General features: G+C 34.4%; 1 protein-coding gene and 1 pseudogene across 1 annotated transcript; both read right to left on the bottom strand.

Moving 5' to 3' along the window:
* Nucleotides 1-361: 361 nt before the first annotated feature.
* LOC113117625 (proteasome subunit alpha type-6) lies at nucleotides 362-4,429 on the bottom strand. The gene is made up of 7 exons (XM_026286415.1): nucleotides 4,242-4,429; nucleotides 3,674-3,768; nucleotides 3,417-3,498; nucleotides 3,131-3,286; nucleotides 1,388-1,566; nucleotides 1,198-1,292; nucleotides 362-556 (listed from the first exon to the last, which is right to left on the bottom strand). Exons 1-7 carry the CDS (start codon nucleotides 4,315-4,317, stop codon nucleotides 499-501), a joined length of 741 nt encoding a protein of 246 aa, XP_026142200.1. The 5' UTR covers nucleotides 4,318-4,429; the 3' UTR covers nucleotides 362-498.
* A 1,077-nt stretch (nucleotides 4,430-5,506) lies between these two features.
* On the bottom strand, nucleotides 5,507-21,029 carry LOC113117622 (mitochondrial ribonuclease P catalytic subunit-like; annotated as a pseudogene).
* Nucleotides 21,030-21,520: the final 491 nt, after the last annotated feature.

The following is a 21,520-nucleotide window of genomic DNA, read 5'->3' as shown; positions in this document are numbered from 1 at the left end:
TAATCTGCAAAATAATAAGGTGACTCATAAATTCAAGTTTAAGTTTAACTTAAATGTTAAAATGGTATTTAAATGTATTTAAAGGGCTTTTAAAGAGATACACACACACACACACACACAATATACTTAAAAGTTGAGATATTGAAAAAGTGAAAGACATTAAGTTAATAAAGATAAATGGTATTGATGTAAAATTAAAAATAATTATTGAGAATAAACTAATATTGAAGAGCCAACACTTTCTTATAATGCAATTTGTAAATAAATAAATAATTACATGTACACAAAAATACCAGAGAGAGAAGCATTTTAAATCTGACTTGCTTAAAAAAAAAAAAAAAGAAAGAATTAAACAGTTTTCCAAAACATTTTTTTTATTATACTGTTGCAAGAAAAAGCTACATAAACAGCAAAAAACATCAGTTGACCTGAATATTGATGACATGATTGTAATTCTCAGACTTTTTTTGTCACATGGGTAGTCTCGTGCAGATCTTCTCAATCCCGTTCGGTAAGGGCCATGAGGTGGGTGTCGATCTCCGACTCGGACAAAATTCTGAAAAACAGATATATACATAAATGGACCTCAGAAATGTACTCAATCATTTTACACAACAAATGACAACAGAAAGTTACACGACCTAGTGGTTTGGAACACAGACTACTGTTGAAAAGTTTGGGGTTTGGAAGAGTTTTTTCTAAATGTTTTTGAAGGAAGTATCTTATAATCACCAATTTTAAAATGGTATTTCTGTGATTACTCCAGGCTTCAGTGTCACATGATCGTTTAGAAATAATTTCAATATGCTAATTTGGTACTTATAAAACATTCCCTTATTATTATTATCAATGTTGAAAACCTTTGTGCTGCTTAATATTTTTTCTGAAACCATTTTTCTTATTAATAAAAAGATTAATAACAGCATTCAAATATTTTACAAGATATAAATACCTTTACTGTCACTTATGATCAATTTAATTTGCCCTTGCTCATAAATTTCCAAAAGTTGAACCTCTACTGTAGATGGTTTGAAAGTGCAGAGCTAGTAGTATTAGTAACTGTGCGTGTGCCTAGTGGGGATTTTTTTCCGTTTGTAAAGAATGGTTTGGTGGTTGACATACAGCAGGACATATGTAAATGCTATGTAGTGATATGAAAATATTACATCCTGTTCTATTTGAAACATACAAACACACCTGAACTTGGGCTCTTCTGTGGTAACAACCCCGATCTCCAGCTCTGAAGGCTTGAAGTCGATGGCCAGAACGGTAGACAGGCAACTTATTGCAGTCTGTGTAGGTGAAAAGTGCACACAAAAGAACTCAATGTAGGAGGATACCACCACAACTAAGGGTATTAATTCCATTTGGGGTGAATGTATCATACCTCTACTGTTTGGTCAAAGGTCCAATCCCACTTCTTCTTCACTTTCTTTTCCAGGAAGCTGGTGGCTTCTGTTTGTTTCACCCCTGCAGCAGTGGCCTTGAAGCCGCAGTAGTAACCTGCAGGATCGCATTTATAGACCTGCGGCCCCAGCTCCTCATCCACGCCAACCACAATCATACCTGACAGATTAGAACAACGCACAATATTGACAAGCATGCCTTTACATTGATGCCACATACACATGTAACAATAACTACCCTTAATATGGAATTCTGATATGTACAGAATGATCTACTACTATGTCTTTTCTTATTAGTAATGCAGTATTATAATGTGTGCATCATTTTTGCATGCCTAAAATACATGGATTTCATACTAAATGTCCACATACACAACTGGAGAACACAATGTAATGTTTTAGACATGATATTAGATATGAACAACAACTAGCCTCAAGAAACACATTTTATTATTATTATAAATGCTAAAAACATTTGTGCTGCTTAATATTTTTTGTGGAAACCATGTTATCTTTTTTTAGAATTCTTTGATGAATAGAAAGATCAAAGAATACTTATTTGAAAGAAATCTTTTGTAATATTCTTAATGTCTTTACTGTCACTCTTGATCAATTTAATGCATCCTTGCTGAATGAAATGACAAATAAAAAAATAAATCAAACATTTGCACGGTAGTGCATGTAGATAGTCTAAAAGTACTAACCGTACTAACCTAGTACTTTTGACAGTTTACTGAGTATGGTTTGGTGGTTTACACACAGTACATATACAAATACATGTACGTAAATGCAATGTAATGTTATGCAAATGTTATATCACACATTGCAAGGTGTTGGACTCGATATTACATACTATCTATTTATAGGCTCATTATTCATTGGGCTATTAAAACCTTATGTGTTTGGAAGATTATCTCTCTGAGGTCTCATGATAACATTTGAACAATACTACACTTTAAATATTTACTGTTGCATAACCAGGTTGTTTCACAAGCTACAGTATTTACAGTATTGCATAATATGTAGTTAATGAATTGAAACAGCTGACTTGAGCTGAATATTTACATTTTTTCCATTTATGCATTTTTCAAGCTTGACCCTGTTACTGAACTAACCTGAACCAACGCTGAACTAAATTGAGCTAAAACAATGATTGTCATCTGAAGAGCTGAATCAAATTCATTCACCTTTGCAATGTCACCATTCACCATTCAACTAAACTGAATTAACAGAGAACTAACTTTAAACTGAATATTAATACTAGTTGTAGAACTGCTTATGAAATACATTCAGTTCAGCTATAATTCAGGAACTTGGATTAGCTGCTATAAAACTAAAATGAATCAACACTGAACTATATTCAGCTGAAACTTTTTTTTTTTTTAGCTAAATCAAATTCATTCATAGTTGATGAACTTTGGAACATGAATAGTCATTGAACTGACCTGAATCAACAGTGACTCGCTGAATATTGATACTACTTATAGCTAAATTAAAATTAAAATAATAATTGATTAACTCTGCCACCTTGATACTGTTATTTACCAAAACTGAGATAAATTATAACTCTTTTCTTCTGTGTAGCTGCGATGAGCTGAAATTTAATTCATTCTTTTGACATTTTCAAGATATTTTCCTATTTATTTCTGTGTAGCTGTACAATGTGTACAAATAAATGTGACTTGATTCCATTGGTACCATCCTGAATTAGACTGTATACTTACAGCAGCCCAGTGGCCTCATCTCTGCGTTCTGTGTGTACACCTGTGAGATGTCTGCAATGCGCTTGCACAGCATGTCTACTGGGATCTCATAACCGTATTTATACTTCCAGTTAGCAGCTTCGTATCGCGCCCTCTGCACCTGCGACCTGCTGTCAGCTTCACAGAGAAACATAATAAATCACATGTGGTGTAAAATAATCCAGAGATTTACATTTCACCACGCAAAAGAGCCGAATGAGATATTCTAAAATTCACTTAAGCTGGACATTTGCTGAGATGAGTTTACCTGTCATGCCAGACATCACACAGCCAATGTTTTCTGTTATTCTGAATAAATGAGTGACAGTGGACTCATCAAGAAGCTTATCCTGGGTATTATAAAGAGAAAAACGTAATAAGAGCATGCAGAGACATTGCTCATACAACTGCCATCGAGCCACCGAAACATTTTTCCATAGGTGATATGGAACAGGTTGCAGTTAAATTGCAATAGTTAAATTGAAATCAAACTGAGTTTATATTAAACAGCAAAAACGAACTTACTGGGACTTTCTTTTGAGTAATAACAACTGCACAGTCATTCCCTCGAACAGCTACTGATGTAAGACCTCCCTGATTAATGGCCTTGAATGCATATTCTGTGGAAAATAAAATGAATATGTTAACTATGATCATAAATTGTTAAAAAAAATATAACGTTACACATACACACACACACACATACATATATACACGAGCTGCTCAAGTGAAACGCGAACAAAACTGAATAAAACTGCATGCATGCATATAATATTAATAATTATAAACATGAAACCGAAACCGCTTTTATCATGTTATAAACAATGAATTCAGATGGATCTGTCGTGTAACCTAAAACTGAAAATTACGAGAACAAATGAATGAGTCAAAACGCTAATTTTATCAAAATATTTCGCTCGTGCTTTTTTTTTTTTTTTTTTTTACATTTTACATCTTTTTTAATCACATTAATGTTTAATGCTGCAATAAACACATAAGTCTGAGCAAGACAAAGTGCAGAATGGTCCTGGTGCAAAATGACTGGGCATTTATTCTTTCGGTTTATTAAAGACACACTTTCATCGATACGCACCGACTTGATAGAGTCTCCCCTCAGGAGAAAAGATGGTGATGTGTCGATCAAACCCCGCGCTCGAGCCTCGGGACATAATGCGAAAGATTTACAGTTTAATATTACAGTTTGTAAACAGATCTAGCCACACAGCTCTGCTGTACACAGGAAATGATAACACCGGCTCAAGCATTCATATCCGGGTGAGACGGCATGACGCGTCGCACTCAAATGGTTAAACGGGCCAAGAAGTTACCAAGAACAGTTTTATTTGGGATATAGTTTATGTTTGTATAATACGAACATGTTCATTGCATTGTGTTTTAGTATGTAGTGTAAAAATGTATTGTGTAATAGTAATACACAATGCATACATTTCATTAAGTAATTAATTCTTATTCTGATTATTTACATAGAAAATTAGTGTTAATTAACTGAATAAATTGAAGTATTTGACGCAAATGATTTTTATGGTAAGGTAAAAATGTCTAAATACAAATATTGCTCCTCAATGAAGTAGTTAATTTCTGTTAAAACAAGCATTTGTGCTATGATCTTTGGTCCAAAGAAGAAACTCCCAATTTGTGCTGCTAACTAGCAATAATTCATGTAAATGAGTGTTTGATGTGGGCAAGGTAAACAGGTGTTTCAGAATTCAAGTGTTGTACATATTTTGTTTCCACGACTAGAATAAGTAAAGAGCAGCAAATATATGTTTTATTAATATTTATAATTTACCTAATGAAAAATGCCTTAAAACAGTGCAAATTGTCAGTTAAAATCTACCTTTATAATAAAACAGAGCCTTGCTTTAAGGTGTACCATTAACTAGAAACCTACATATGCTAGTGAAAAAAAAGGATTTATGCAACCGTACTTTAGACTCACAGCCTTATAATAATATAAAGATATGGCCCTTGTGTCTTAAAAATATGGGCCTCTGAGGATTTTATTATTTATTTTTTACATGATGCAAGAAGACAAGAAGCAGTCAACATTACATCATCTACAACTGTTCCTGTCATTAAATAATATAACAGTAGATGTGCAATAAAATCAACAGAAATTTACAATTTATATAGTATATTTAAAAAAAGAAAAGTCTTATTAGTGCGGTCAAACGATTAATCACATCCAAAATAATAGTTTTTGGTTACATAATATATGCATGTGTACTGTGTTTATTTATTACGTATTTATAAATACATACACATATTTATTTATATTACAAACACATTTATGTGTGTGTGTGTTTATACATAAAAGCATTAGAAAAAACACAATTGGACATTTTGCAAAGCATTGTTTATTTAATATTTCTCAGCAAGTACACGAGTAGTTAACTCCAGCCTCAATGCTCCTGAGTGAGGCAGAGCCATTTCTGAGGAACCTCATATGTGGCTCTATCTCCTCTATTCTCATCATAAGGAATGTGCCAGGAGCTGCCAGACCTCTGAATGATGGTGTCATAAGCTGAGATCCTCTAGAACACACAGAGCAAAGCCAACAGTCATCCTCATAATCCTGGTTATAGAAGATCTCTCCATTCATACACCTACCTGAAATCGAACTCTGTTTCCTGGGACGTAATGACTGATCACCAACTGATGGCCACGTTGCCACTTGAAGAAGAGGCGTCTGGTTGCACTGTCTGACAAGCAGGCTTTGTGATCTCTCATCAGATCACGACTAAGAAAGTTACAGTGAACGCCAGAGTGCAAAGCAGCATACAGCAGGAACGGGTCGTCCTCAGATCTGTGGCAGCCATCCAAGAAAATCAGAGTACTCTATCAAAAATACCTTTCATACTTGGTGAATGAAATCATTATGGGTTTATATTGACTTGCGCAGAGAAGGGAAGGGATTGGTACATGCTTCACTATACACATTACAAAACTGTTACAAAACAAACATACACACAACTGTTCATATGTTAGGAAATAAGTATAATGTTTCTGAAATAAGTCTCTTATGCTAACCAAGATACAATAAAAATACAGTAAAAGCATCATTGTGAAATATTACAATTTATAAGAATTGTTTTCGTTTGAAGGTAATTGTTTTTATTTCAATTTATTTCTTCAGTAATCATTCTAATATGCTGAATTGGTGTTCAGTTATTATAAATTTTTTTTTTTTGCTCAATTATTAATGGTTCTTCTTATTCATCAATATTAATGATGATCTTAATATTTTTGTGGAAACCTTATTTAAGGATTCTCTGATGAATACAAAGTTCAAAAGAACAGCATTTGTTTAAAATAGAAATATTTTGTATTATTATAAATGTCTTTACTGTCACTTTTGGTCAATGCATCCATACTAAATAAAAGTATTTATTTATTTATTTTCTTTTAATTCTTTCTTACTCAAAACATTTGATTGGTAGTATATAATGGTTTCCACAAAATATTAAGCATTTAAAAAAAATAATAAAACAAAACAAAACAAAATATTAATGTAAAAAAAAATCAAAAATGTTTTATACATGTGTCCTAAGCAGCAAATTTGAATGATTTCTGAAGCATCATGTGACACAGAAGACTGTTGATGAAACAGTAATGATTATGAAGTAATGGTGAGTAATGATGATGAAAAATCACAGGAATAAATTATATTTTAAAATATATTAAAACAGAAAACAGTTCCTTTTATTTTGTAATAATATTACCAGTATTTTTATCAAAGAAAAGCAGCATTAGTGACCATAAGGGAGTTCTATTAAAAGCATTAAAATCTTAATTATTCCAGACCTCTGTCTAGTAGCTAACAAATGCAAAATTTATAGAGTGGGATGTTAGTGTGTTGCTTAACTTCTATTATGATACTCCAATTAGCATAAAATGCAGCCTATGTAGGCAGCTTACTAGGTTTTGGAAAAGCTTGTGCATTACATGATTGAGGAAAGTGGGGTCATACTAACATGTTCTCGGTGAAGAAGCAGTGGGCTTTCTGCTTGATCTTGTTCATGTTTTGTCTATCCCAATTCCGGGAAGGTTGTAGCATGTGCTTCCTGCCAAGGACCAGGATGTTCAGTCCCTGCTGTTCCAGCTCCGACACAACTGCTAGCAACTGCAGAGATAATTCACACTCTCTGTGACCTTTTTACCATTTCTGTTTAGATATTAGACATGAATGAGGTCATTCATGATTTCTTTAATGAATGAGAGACCTCGGTTCATTCAGATGGTTCTCTATGAAATAAGCTGCAACTCATGACTTTTTTGGAGGAATTTCCCTCGGCATTACCGATGAATTTAGGACCTTTAGCAGATCAGCTGTAGGGAAATTATTCTTGCTCACATTGTTTTAACCTACTTCTGTACCACCCACTTACGCACAAACCAGGAGGGGGAGTTTCCTGATTACACAGGAAGTTGTTTTTCCAATACCCCCCATACAAAGTACAGGCAGTAAAGGTTACAACTGTTTGCTAAAAATATCCAAGGGTCTTTGTATGTAGATTTTCATATTTAACACTCCATACTTGCATGAACTATTCATAAGACAGGTCTAATTATTTATAATATGATAATTTTTTATATATATATTGTTGTAATTTTACTTCCAGCAGTAACAAACGTCTAGCACCAGGAAGTTGTGACTAATTAACGTTTCATTTTTAGATGGATGTTTTATTTTTATATTAACAATATGTTAATGAGTAGACAATCTAGAACAGTAGTGCAAAAAATTTTTTTTTTAATATTACATATAACATGAAATAAAATAAATTATTAAAATAAAATAAAAAACAGTAGTATAATAAAATACTATTTTTAAAGATTACTTTTCCAGCAAATCCAGCAAAACATTCAATTTTGAACCAGTTGGTTAGAAAACAATGTAATTATTGTGAAAAGTTAGATCAGAAAAATATTTTAGTTGTAATAACAGTATAGATACATTGCACAGATATATAAAAAAACAGTTTTAAAAATAAATGCTATATATATATGTGTGCGTGTGTGTGTACATATGCATGCATAACACCATTGCATAGACCAGCTGCATTGTCTTATCTTTCTAAATATATTCCTCACGAAAATTTTGATAACTGTAATGATATCTACAGTTTGAATATGCAAAGTGAGTCCCAATGAATTCCAGTTTCTCTTGTATCCTTTCTTTTGCTATTTCAGACATGAGGAAGTGTTAAATGTGGAATTGCAGGTGTGATCATTTTCTGCTAATTCATGATAAGGAAGTGGACGGTGAGCCACAGATGGGCTGTTTCACTCTGGAAAGCACCGTACACACACAGTACAGTAGCACACTGTTTTACAATCCACCCTTAACCTCTGTTTATAGTCACCTTTACTTTAGAATTTCTAGATGCACTTCCTTCCAGCATGTTAGTCTTGTAAATTTACAATCACTTTCTTGCATACAGTCTGGTTTCTTAGCCTGTAAACAAATCATATAGACCTACTTTGGCCACAGATTCACTTCATTTCCCTTTCACACCCTGCTCAGACTGTGTGCAGAAAAATCCGGTTAATTCTAGCATATCAATGAATGCGCCAGTCAGCGTGGAAGTAGGGTAAATGTTAGCACCAAAAATAAACTTGCCCACAAAAGGCACATGTCAGACTTAAAATACAGGGTTAGTCATAGCAAAATGAATGTAAAATCCCCTGCCTCCGTGTACAATTGCTATGGGGAGCGTCCGTGTTAATAATGTGTGACTGTGTGACGTTCAAATGGAAGCCATTGATGAGTGGGCAGAAAGCAAAGGATCTGGTCGAAGGTCAAGGGACTTTGTGTTACATCAGAATTTGTAGCTTAATGTTATCATATCTGTTGAAGCAAAACACTACAGGAATAAAAAATTAAATAAAATAATAATGCACTGGTAAATGTATTTATTTTGGGCTATTTTGCTTCCATAATTTGTCCTCTTTCAGTCTCGTGGAAAGAAAATGTGTTAAATACACATTTAAGTGTTAATTTTATTACACTTTCATTACAATTACAATACTGTATTTGTGGTTAAAGGCCGTTTTCTTTAAATGAGTTTCTTCTCATGCCCCAAGCCAGAAATCTCCACTTCTGTAACACTTATTTACAGCAAACGTACTCGTTTTATTCCTATTAACAGTATATTCTTAAGGATTTTACAGAGGAAATAGTTACTGTGTCATAAGTTCTAATATACATTTTATTTCTTAAAAACAGGGTTGATTTTTATTCTAGTTGTGGACAAAGCCCTGAAAAATAATAACAAAAGTAACTTCAAATTATCATCACATAATTCAGATTTTTTGTTTCTCAGAATTGCGTAATACAAACTTGCAATTCTAACTTTTTTTTTCAGAATTGAGAGATCGCAATTGCGTGTTATATAAAGTCAGAATTGTGAGATATAAACTTAAAATTCTGACTTTTCTCAGAACTGCAATTTTATATCTTGCTATTTTAACTTTTTTTTTTTCTCAGAATTGCGAGTTTGTATTATGCAACACTGTATTAAAATGAAAACTCGCAATTGCGCAAAAAAGTTAGAATTGTGAGATAAAAACTTGCAATTACCTTTTCTACTTTTAAAATCACTGGTGGAAACAGGCTTCCATCATTTACTGATTTATTAAATGATAAAAATAGATATCCAAAATTCCCTCTGTAAAAAATACAATACGTCAACAAAATGACACAAAGAGTTTGAAAAAGGTTTCAAGAAGCTTGTAATACAAAGTCACTGTCTTAATGAACTTTGATTACCTAACTGGGGAAGTAAGGGGATTTATGCTCTTAAAAATGAAGGTTTTCAAATGGTTCTTTTGGAGAACCTTCCCATTGCACAAAATCCTCTTTGTAGTCTATAAAGTTTATTTAGGCTATAAAATGTTAGTTAAAATTTTACTTTCTTTACTTGTGGTCTCTTGCCTTAAAGGGATAGTTCATCCGAAAATGAAAACTTGGTTATTATTTACTCAACTGTATGAGTTTCAAAAGAAGATATTTTAAACAATATTGGTAACCAAAGAGTTTGTGGGATCCACTGACTGGATAAAATGCAATGAAAATGGCTACCCAATTTTTTGGTCACCCACAACTTTAAATAATATTCTTTTGAGCTCAACAGACGAAAGAAACTCATACAGGTTTGGAATAAGTGGAAGGTTGTAAATAATGACAGAATGAGCTGTCTCTTTAATGTTACTCAATGGTCCTAGGCCATTGAAAGTCACTGGTTGTCGGTTAATGGGTGGTGGGAGTGGGTACTCATCTAAAAATATTAGCCTATTTGTTGGCAAAAAATCCCTTAGGTATTATTATAATGGAGCATAACCAATTTTAAAGCCATTTCTGTCTGGGACTGACACTACCTTGTAGGAGGGAGGGTGTGTAACACGTTCTGTTTAACATTACATGGAAACTGAATTTCCCTAATTTTTAATATGAGTAACTGTGGGTTTCATGGGTTTTGTTAAACTGTTTTTGGGGTCTTTCGGGTTGGAAACTTTGAGAAATTGGCACTGTTCCCTAAACCTGTTCTGCTGCATTAAAACCATGCTTAGCATTGCTCCCTAGTGGCACATATGGCACTTACTTCTGGTTTTATGTGTTTTTTTTATTTATTCTGACCAGTTGAACACTATAGTATTAAGGTAAACAAACATATTTTTGGCAGCTTTAAAGCATTAAATCAGAGTAGGTTGACTGTCTAGACAAATAAGTGATTTAAAAGGTCACAGACAAATCAGCCCTGTCTTGGAACATCCAAAGCAGTGAAGTTACCATCACTTACCGTCTCAGAGTGGGTGGCTTTGGGTGTTGTGTTAGCCACATTAAGACCGTCAATGACAATATCAAAGGGTGGTCTCTGCTTCACGAAACTCTTAAAGCTTTTAAGCTCCTGTACAGAACACAAACAAGCATGTTATATGGTGATACAGTTAATATAATGTCAAATGGGTGCTCTATATATATATATATATATATATATATATATATATAGGGTGTAAACAATATCCATTGCAAAAACAATTACAAATTTGCAGTGCAATGTAGATATATAGTCAAACATTGCAGTATTTCCATGGTGTTCTAATGCTAAAACTAGTCAGAGATTAAAACTCCATGCAAAAAAACAACAACAACATAAGGCAGCGAAGACGTGCACTCTAGTAACCGTCCTTCAGTTTTTTTCAACTAAAGGAACAGACGGTTACCTGGATGTATGGGGGTTTTCTATGTAAATTTCCTCACTTTGGTGTTATGCAGCACATTGCACAAGAGAAAAGCAACCAGTGTTGCACAAGACAGGAAGGACAGCTGAAAACATTAGTTAGCTCTTAGAATGGACAGAATTAATATCAAACCAGTGTTGTTACGGTTAACTACAACTATTAAAAAACATTCAAATATATGAAATACAACAAATATTAGATGACAGACTCACACTTAAAGTGTCTCTATATTATGGTTAATGAAAGGTTCATATTTTGGTTTTGGGAGTCCCCAGCTGCAAGCTTACATGCATGCAAGGTCAAAAAATTTCATTGTCTTTTAATATGCATTTATTTTTTTACCTTACTTATTCAAAGACTTCCAAATGATTCGCTCAATGATTTAGTTTTTCCAAACCCCTCCTTTGCATGATGCTAATCTGCAGCGGTTGGTCCAATTGGTCTCATATTTCATTCATATTGCCTATACTGTAATGCCTGATAAACAGTGTTGGGGAAAGTTACTTTTAAAAGTAATGCATTACAATATTGCTTTACTCCATAAAAAAGTAACTAATTTTGCTACTTGATAAATAAACACATTATGGAAAATAATTTGTTACGTTACTTTTGCATTTCTTTTTAAATCTGGACAGGGCTTGCTCGTTTGTTTTTAAAATAAAAATAAAAGTTTTTGGCAAATATAAAAGCCTTTTCACACCAAAAGTGAAATGAATATGCCTCTGGCTGAAGAGAAAAGTACATTTAAATTTACGTACAGTAGAATGCAGAAGAAGAAATTTCAACTACAAATGTTTGTCATGTTTCTCTAATTTTTGATTAATAGTATGGTTCAACTGGATCATCCAAGATCAGAAGCAAAGACATTGGTTTACAGAATGGGATTAAATCCATAAAATATATTTGTGTTGTTTAACATTGAATTATTGCAGGTTTGTGTCCTTCTGAGATGCATTATTTTTTTAATCTGTGTGTAGTGAGATGAATTAATGCATATTCATATTTATTTTAGAACTACAGTAACAGATTTCTGTCGACATGGGGACAGGAGAGATGTCAATCAATAAATTGCAAAAGAAAAAAAGTAACTTGCGTTACATATTTGAAAAAGCAACTTTATATATTCTTTTGTAAATTAAAAAGTAATGCATTACTTTACTAGTTACTTGAAAAAAGTAATCTGATTACGTAACTCAATTACTTGTCATGCGTTACCCTCAACAATGCTGATAAACCACTTGTGACAAAGTCCTTTTAGGCAAGGCACTAAGGCACTTTTACTACGCATGCGCAAGGGTTCCTCAATTGTGCGCATCAGTGGAACCAGACGATAGGCTTAAGTGTTTCCCAGCTTGACTGTTAAAAGCAGATGATTGGCTTTCCAGCGAGAGTAGCGGGACATGTGCATACAACCGCCATCTTTGCTGTCATGGGTTTTCCTTATATAGTTGTATTGAGGATTGTGGAAGTGGCATGTCTCTTATAAATTTTCTCTGCTTGTGAGCATAGTGCTGCTTTGTGTACAGAGTTACCAGGAAACCGTTATTTTATCGCTCCAAAAGCGGCACTTAGTGGCACAGAATGAATTTACATTTTCATTCAGACTAGAGGTGCGTTCCAAATGGGATATATCAGGCTCCAGAGGGCCCTTCGGAGTGAAAACAATCATGGCCGCGATATTGAAGGGTCGTTCCAAACCGAAGTGCTTAAAACTGGCCACTTTAAAGGTCCGTTCGAAATGAAGCATTTTGAAGGCTACAACTGGTGGACACTTCGGGCTCATATGATCCTTTGCGCAGATTTTATTGCATCTCTGTGTGGGCACGTGATGATGATGATGCAGAAGGGCACTACAAAAAACAGTTGTTTGGTCCCCTACACCCTTCAACCCTTCGATTCTCATTCTGAAGGGTAAACCCCTTTGAAGATATTAGGGCGTAGGGAAGAGCCCTTCCGAATGGAACATAGGGCAACGCGAAAAGACCAACAAGTGGGTGGGCAATGTGCTAATGTTCCATGTTGACGTTAACATGAAATGGCTTGGGATTCGTTTTAAAAATGACTAATTTCAATGATCCAGTCAACTTTCTTTAGAGAGACAATAACTTTATACACGGTGCACTTTCAGATTAAAAAATTGCAGGATCTTTTCATTCACTCAGAGCTGTGTCACACTGCATGAAAGGTAATAAAAATAAAAAAATCAATAATAGGGACACGTTAAATGGAAATTAGAAATGCTGTGAGGGAAAAAAAGCACATTCAATAACATTTAAACAAGTACATTTGAGTTGCAGTAATAAATACCAGTTTTAAAATGAATAAAGTACTAAGGAAAATATAAAATTAAAATTAAAAACTAATAAAAATTAAAAGCACAAAAATTACTAAAAAAGTAAAAGAATAAAGATTTATTCAAAATATTAATAAATGTCATAATAATATATATATAAAAATACTATCAAAGCAAGCAAAGGAGGATAACATTCATTAAATTAGGATTTTAGCTTCCTGGAACAGCTGAGGAAACAATCTTTATATTTGCATTTCCATTCGGTGATGCTAGTACACAGAAATGACACATTTTACCTTTAAACAAGATTATTGTTTCAAAAAAAAAAATCACGAGGACCGGCGGGTGACTCTTATAGCAAACAGATGTGTCATTGTAAGTGATCCTGGCTGAAACTCTACATATCAGATTAATGAAAAAAAGCTGAGATATGTGCAGACAAGAATGTACAGGAAGTATAAGTGCAAAACATTCAATAGAGAGATAAAGCAGTGTCTTCACAGATAGTCCGACAAGTACTGGCCAAGAACTGAACATACTACCTTCTTTTTGTCAGAGCATTGTATAAAAACAACTTTTGTTGAACAATGTTTGACTTTTCCTATCTGTCTTAAGGGATATTTAAGCATTCGTTACTGGCATACAATAGAGCTTCAAACAGAACTTGACCACACCTGGCTCAACTTCAAAAACGTGATCAGGTTGTGTTTCGCTGAATAACACAAGAGCATATATGGGCCCCTTGAATAGCAGGGCCAAAAAAAAAAAAAAAGCTAGAACTTCCTCCTTCTTTGTTGTTGTTTAAGAAGATGTTGAAATACCTCCCAAATTGTCCTTGGGACAACATATAAACAAAACAAGGGAATTTCCAGCTGGACTGGGGCCATGTCACTCCCTCACCTGTCTGTCCTCGAGCCTCAGAGCAGCAAACGGCTGTTGATTCATTAACTTTAGCTTGATAGCAAAGTGTGATAGCAAAGTCATGCACACTCATGCCTAGAGTTCATCAGTGTCAAAGTACACAAAAACTATACACTATATACATTTACTCTGTTGAAACATTACATAAGTAATAGTACTAACCAGACATTAATTTAGTCCAAAAAAAAAAACAATTGTATTTGCATACATATAATCCACAATTAAGCAAGCAATAATGTTAATAATGCTGCATATTAATTTATTTAATCAGCTCAGTGAATTTAAGTGAACTCTTAACTCAAGATTTGCTCCGATAGAATCACTGAAATTTCTTAAATTATAACAAAGATAAATAGTAGCTAGTTGATTTCGCAAATAATTGCAGAAATGTCAAGTAACACTAAATTAAACATCCAATTGTGAGTTAAAAAGACTCTGAAATAGCATTTAAAACATATTAGTAATTGTGTTTTAAGGAATAATTAGCAGTTTATAAATAACTCTAAAATAACACTGAATCAGATCCATCGAATTCACAAATGAATCATTCTGTGGAATCTGTAAACCAGTTCAACAGGCACATTGATTCATCTCAAATCACATGTCGTTTTCATTTTCCTAACGAACAATAGTACATTTCTTCTGAAATGTAGAGGACGGAAAAAGTATTATGCATTAAAATGCAGTCAAGCTGAGATGACAATTCTCCAACAGATTAAAGATATCTGTAAATGAAGTTTTGTAATAGAGGAAAAAATATCTGTATCACGGTTCTGAGCAAACTGCAAAACTGTGCAAGTTCTTCCTCAAAGCTGAGGAAACAACAATGTGGTCAAGTCCAACAGCTAATACACAAGCTTCTGTTTAATACACACAGAGCGATGTCTGTGAAAACCACAGGTATTCCTGGACTGCCAGGTGGCTGGAAACCAGTGCTTTCATTTCTGCCTGAAGCGTGAGAATTCTTTCTTCTGAAATTCCAATTTCCGCTGCTCCAAAGCACTAATATGCAAAAACTGAAGATTGCAACCCATGTGTGAAAACAAGACACCAAAAACGAATAAGTGCAGCTACTTTGCATTCTAAAAATCCTGTTTAGTGTTTGTCAAGTATCTAGTGTGTGAGAGGATGCATGACTGGAGGAGGGGTGAGCGCCACAGAAAGAGAGGGGGAAGGGGAGCTGGATATTTGGGGAATTCCTTTTTGGTTTTGGTGGGGGTTAGCGGTTAGAGATCGGTTGTTCAACTCTTAAAAAATTCTGCAGCATTGAGTAGGGTTAGTAATTTCAGCACTTTGATGAATTTAATCCAAACCTGCATTTTCACCTGGTTTTAACTACGTGCAACGCAATGAGATGTTGAAGACAAAGATCTAGCATTGTAAGTGTGTTTTTATTGTGTTTTGGTTTCGCTCCGCATCGTCTCGTGGCCATGGAGAGGTTAAATTGAGTGGGAATAGAAACACAGGGGATTCCCTGATGGTGTCGAGAGGTCACGTGCATATGGTACCAGCTCGCCCTGCGCCTAACTCTGAACCTACAGAATGGGTGTGTCGGGAATACACAAATAAATCTGTAACAGATTTCATAGTGATCACAATCTCATTTTTGGGGGGGACATACACAATAGCCCATGACAATTAAAACATGCACCTTCAGCCTTGAGTGATTATTAACACAATGTACACTTGCATGATTTAGCTTGAATCATTTAAAACAAATTAACAGCATTTGATAAATCCTCAGAACCTGTTCTGTTTTGTTCAAAGCATGCATGAAATTCCAATAAAATTAAAGGCAGCCACACACAAAATTGCCAAGAGAACAAAGAAATTAGATGAATTAGAGTACATGTAACCCACACCGTGCCCCACGGCAGACATTAATGAAAAGGCATCTGCATGTCCTGTACTTTTCCTTATTATAAGCTTGGTGCTTTTGAAACGGGAAAAACAGGCTCCCCCAAGCTCACACTTGACCTGAAAAACTGCTGGCCACTGACTGTGAGGAAACTAAAAAAGGGCCTTTTTAACAAAAGGTTGATATGCTAATCTGATATTATACTTACTTACTGATTTCTGAACCTGTTAATAACCATATAGTGCATTAACAGAACACATTGGCCACATTTAAAGTCCACTGACAATTAAAACTGTAAAAGGTTTTTTTTTTTTTTTACACCAATGATTTATATTTAACACAAACATTGAATCAAAAAACATTTCCCCTCTAAATACACTACCATCCAAATGTTTATAGTAAGTCATTTTTATTTTTTATTTACTCCGCAATTATACACTAAATTAATAAAGAATGGCAGTCCATTTCAAATAAATGCTGTTCTTTTGAAGTTTGTATTCATCAAAGCAAATCAGAATATTAGAATGATTTCTGAAGTGAATATTCATCTTTGCCTTCACAGGAATAAACTACTTTCAAAATATAATAAAAAACGTATTTTAAATAGTAATAATACATATATTTTAAATAGTAATAATACATATATTTTAAATTGTAATAATACACACACACATGTATATATATATATATATATATATATACACACTTTTTTTTTTATAATACTTGAAAGTTAAATATACATAGTGTGGAAAAATTTCTTTTTTTTCTTCTTGTTTTAAAGCACAAATATTCCATGCAATCTCACAGTTACTATTAGGTCATGTCAAATAAATATGCAATATTTTAAAGGTTTATTAATTTGTCACAGAGTAGGACACAGTTCACATCAACCACCCAAAAGCACCACATTTTTTCCCTTTAAAGGCAAAATGATTGTCTAGGGGTTTTTAAATGCCTCTGCAGAGTTTTGACTGGGGGTGTTTTAACTGTCTTGCACTGGTTTCACTTCATAAGGCGGTGCTGTAGCGATGGCGAGGGGCTGGAGTCCATGCAGTGCTGCAGAGAGGCAGGCCGGGGACTTTCCAGGGTCACTCATGTGAGAGGCTTTTGAGGGCTGAAATGTGAAAGCCCATTGTGTTGCGCTTAACGACAGCAAAAAGCACATAGGCAGTACACATGTCTCAGCATCAATCATGTGCACGACCAAATTAGAGAGCGTTTATGGCTATACTGAGTATTTTGTTTTTCCAAGATGTACTGTATAAAAATGTTCCTTTCTGAGACAGTGCTTGGAAATTGAATGCGTTTCCTAACCGTGAGAATGGTGTTTGCAAACAAACACGACTGTTCTCTCTGGGGAATGGAATTTCAGAGGAGTTGCACGCCTTGTGACCTTGTGTCTTCGGTTGGACTGTATTCATGGGCTTTCTAAACGGGGACCGGACAGACACATGAAGGAACATGTGTTGGAAAGCCCCTGCATCATATCTAAATGTGGAACTAGACAGGATCACATGCTTATGACATCTATAGACCCCAAGGCCTGAAAAAAGCAGCCCACCGGACAACACCATCATCTAATTCAGGGGCAGACTCCATTTAAGATGGAGCTCAAAACTGCATGGAACATCTTCTAATTCGGGACGACTACCAAACTTGTCTGTCCTGAAGTTGCAACCTATTTGGTGCAACACAGAAAATAGCTTTAGTTTTTAGTCCGTATCTGTATTGTTTTATTATTTTTAAGGAGGACATAATCTAAAGGCATTTGAAGATTAGGTAATATATAACGTGTAACATGTGTATAACATGTTTAATCAGTCATGTAGAAATGTGAATACAGGGTGTATAGGACGCTTTCGCCATCTAGTGGAGTGAAACAGAACTACACAATAAAACCTTTACCTTAAACTAAACTTCAAACTTATAAAGGTAAATTTCATAAAACGCACCCAGGTCACAGTTCACCAGAAATTCAAAAAGATAAAAAAATTTTTGCATAAAGATTCAAGTTTTAAGACCCTTACAATTATTTGGAACATGTATATTATTATGCTAATAAATTCTTCTAACAGAAATTGAGATTTATAAAAACATATATTATACAAATATTTAACAATACAAATATTATATTGTGTAAGTATAGTATTTATTAATATTTTGAATTGCCTTTTATTTTTATATTTCCCGTTATCATTGTCATTTTAGTTCAAGATTTAGTCATTCTATTATGTGCTTTTATAATTGCTATTCTTTTTTTTTTAGTTATATTTAGCTATAATTTATTTTTATTTCAGCTTTAGTTTTAGACAATCAAGCACTTAAGTTTATATTTTTCGTATAGTATTTATATTACATTTCCAGCTTCATTAACAGATAAAATGACTATTATTAGTTTTAGTGTAGTTTTAGCTAAATACTGGTATAACAACACTGGTTTAATGTTCATTTGATCTATCTATCTATCTATCTATCTATCTATCTATCTATCTATCTATCTATCTATCTATCTATCTATCTATCTATCTATCTATCTATCATTAGCTAATGTTAATGTTGGAGACAGACCTCTGGGGTGGTTTTCTTGAAGACGTCACTTCCTTCTATGACTTTCTTCATCACTTTGTCCTTCAGCTCAGCATACTCTTCCTCAGTCAGCTGAATGGATTCAAGTGATGCCTTGCAATTTTTGCACTCTCCACTAAAGCACAAGATATTTCCACACCAAATAATCAGTTAATAAAAGTCGATATTGACAATATTTTTACCTGAAAATGAAAACTGAAATTAGTACCTGGGGGCCACGTATGAGAACTTCCCACTCCATTTCTTTTCCGGGAAACTGTGGAGATGGAGAAAATAAAACAGTTAAATCAAATATTTATATGATATACATTTATATGATGTAATCTTTTTTTTTTCTATATTTACCTCTCAAACCAAGCTTTGATAGTTTGAATCAGCGGCTCCTCTGGGTAGATCTGATTATCTCTCATATATGAGAGAACAGAAAAGAGCTTGTCCTCCTGTCCTCGCTGGGTAATGCCGCTCTGAAACAGACACTGCCAGGTGTCCTGATTAGGGACGAGACCCAGTTCCAGGAGCTCATTGTACAGCATCCAGCTCGTCTCAATGTCACCATGAAGTGCCGCCCCGCGATGGCATCACTATAGTTACGAGGAGATGGAAGGAGGGCCTTCTTCATCCCCTCCAACACCACAAGCGCCTCCCTCCAGCGTTCAGTTTGACCGAAACCTTTAATAAACAGGGACGAAGCGCCCGTGTCGAGAGTTTTAAAGCAAGTTTTCATGATGTCGTAAGTGTCAAACACCTCCGAGTGGTGGCCACCCGTGACACACAGCGTGAGATATCTCAAAAGGAGTTCATAGGAAAGGGTGCCCTTGTCCTGAACCACGTAGACCAAGAGAGATTTGGCGATGTTGATGTCTGCATTAGTGGCCAGCAGTCCTTCCATCATTTGCATCTCGAAGCGTTCAGGTTTGGAGGAACTCTCTTTGAACTTTGCCCATTCGGATGCGGTCAGCGGATGATCAGGAAGAGCAACTTTTACAGATCCTCTTCCTCTCGTGGATGTATTATTTGACAGCTCTTCTGTATCCGCCCCAGCTCTCTTTTTCATATATTCAGCAGTTCTTCTGGCCGTTCCAGCAGTGAATACTGAATTGGGGAATGCAGGTCTCGTTCTGGGAGTGAACCCTTTTTCTTTGGAAACCCGGCTGTGTGCTTGTTTGTCTCCTTTTGTGCTGTAATATTGTGTGTGTGGATTTATGATGAACCTGACAGCATGCACAAGGTTTTGTTGTGGTAAACAAGCCAAAGCAGGCCTGAAATACAAGGGGTTGACAACCCATGATGTGCAGAGATACTTAATGCAAGTCCTTGATTTTGACACAACTAGAGATCCCATTTCTCTAGCCGTCTACTTGCTACTTTAAAGGTGCTTTATGTAATAAAATATATTTAATAGCTAATTCTTTGCGAATTAAGGTCCGTTTTACAGTTCAACAAAAATACAATAATACACACTAACTTTAAAGAGTTATATTTAATAGTATTTATATCTACAATTAATAGATATAAATCAAATTCAGCCAATTATCCTCTAAAGAATTGTGCTTTTGTATTTAACACACATTCGTGAGTTCCTTACATCACTAAGATATCTAATAATTTCATTTTAAACCCAATTATGTCAATACAATCACCGGTAATTTAAACAGGAACATCTAACTCACAAGATCTGTTCAAAAGTTCGTGAATTCTAACCAGAAGGCAAGTGCATGCCGTGCGAGCAGCCATCTCTTGCGTGGTCGCTCTTTAATTACGTCACTCGTGCGCCTTTAGGTCAGAGATGTAAACAGTTAATCAATCACCTCTGCTACACGAACATTCCCCAATTGCTCAAAAATCAGTGTACATTTTGTTAGTTTAAAATATATTATGATTAAATAAAGTTAATAATGGCAAACAATTAATAAAACCGCACAGTGGGAAGATTTACAGCAAAAGAATAGCCTCTGCGAAACAAGGTAAAATGATGACTGTTAGCTAACTTACTCAGGAATTATAGTGATTTTTAACAAGATCAAGGAGCTATTGTTTTAAATCATATATATATTTTTTATATATGTGTTTAAATCAACTGGTATAATAACGCTAGATAGCGTTAAAAGTCGCTTAAGAAAATACATTAACATTAACTTACCTGTGGTTAACATTACATTTAGTGGAAGTTTTGTGGATTTAGACTATACTAAATATTTTATATTAGAAGACTAAGAGATTAGGGATTAGTTACAACAGATATTACCATAGTGTGTAACATTAGTTCCTGTAATACAAAATCTTATGAAAAATGAATATGATTGTGCTGTAATTTATAGAAGTACTTCTGAAGGGTATATACCAGACTTAAACACGTATCCTTCAGTCAAGCTTAGACAACCAAGCTTGACTTTATAAATGATGCATTTATTTAATTGTAATAATGTGATAAATGATTACTTGGCTAATA

Source organism: Carassius auratus, chromosome 17 (assembly GCF_003368295.1).
Source record: "Carassius auratus strain Wakin chromosome 17, ASM336829v1, whole genome shotgun sequence".
NCBI classification, from domain to species: domain Eukaryota; kingdom Metazoa; phylum Chordata; class Actinopteri; order Cypriniformes; family Cyprinidae; genus Carassius; species Carassius auratus.
Note: the sequence above shows the minus strand (reverse complement) of the source record. Positions and strands in the feature narration are given on the sequence as shown.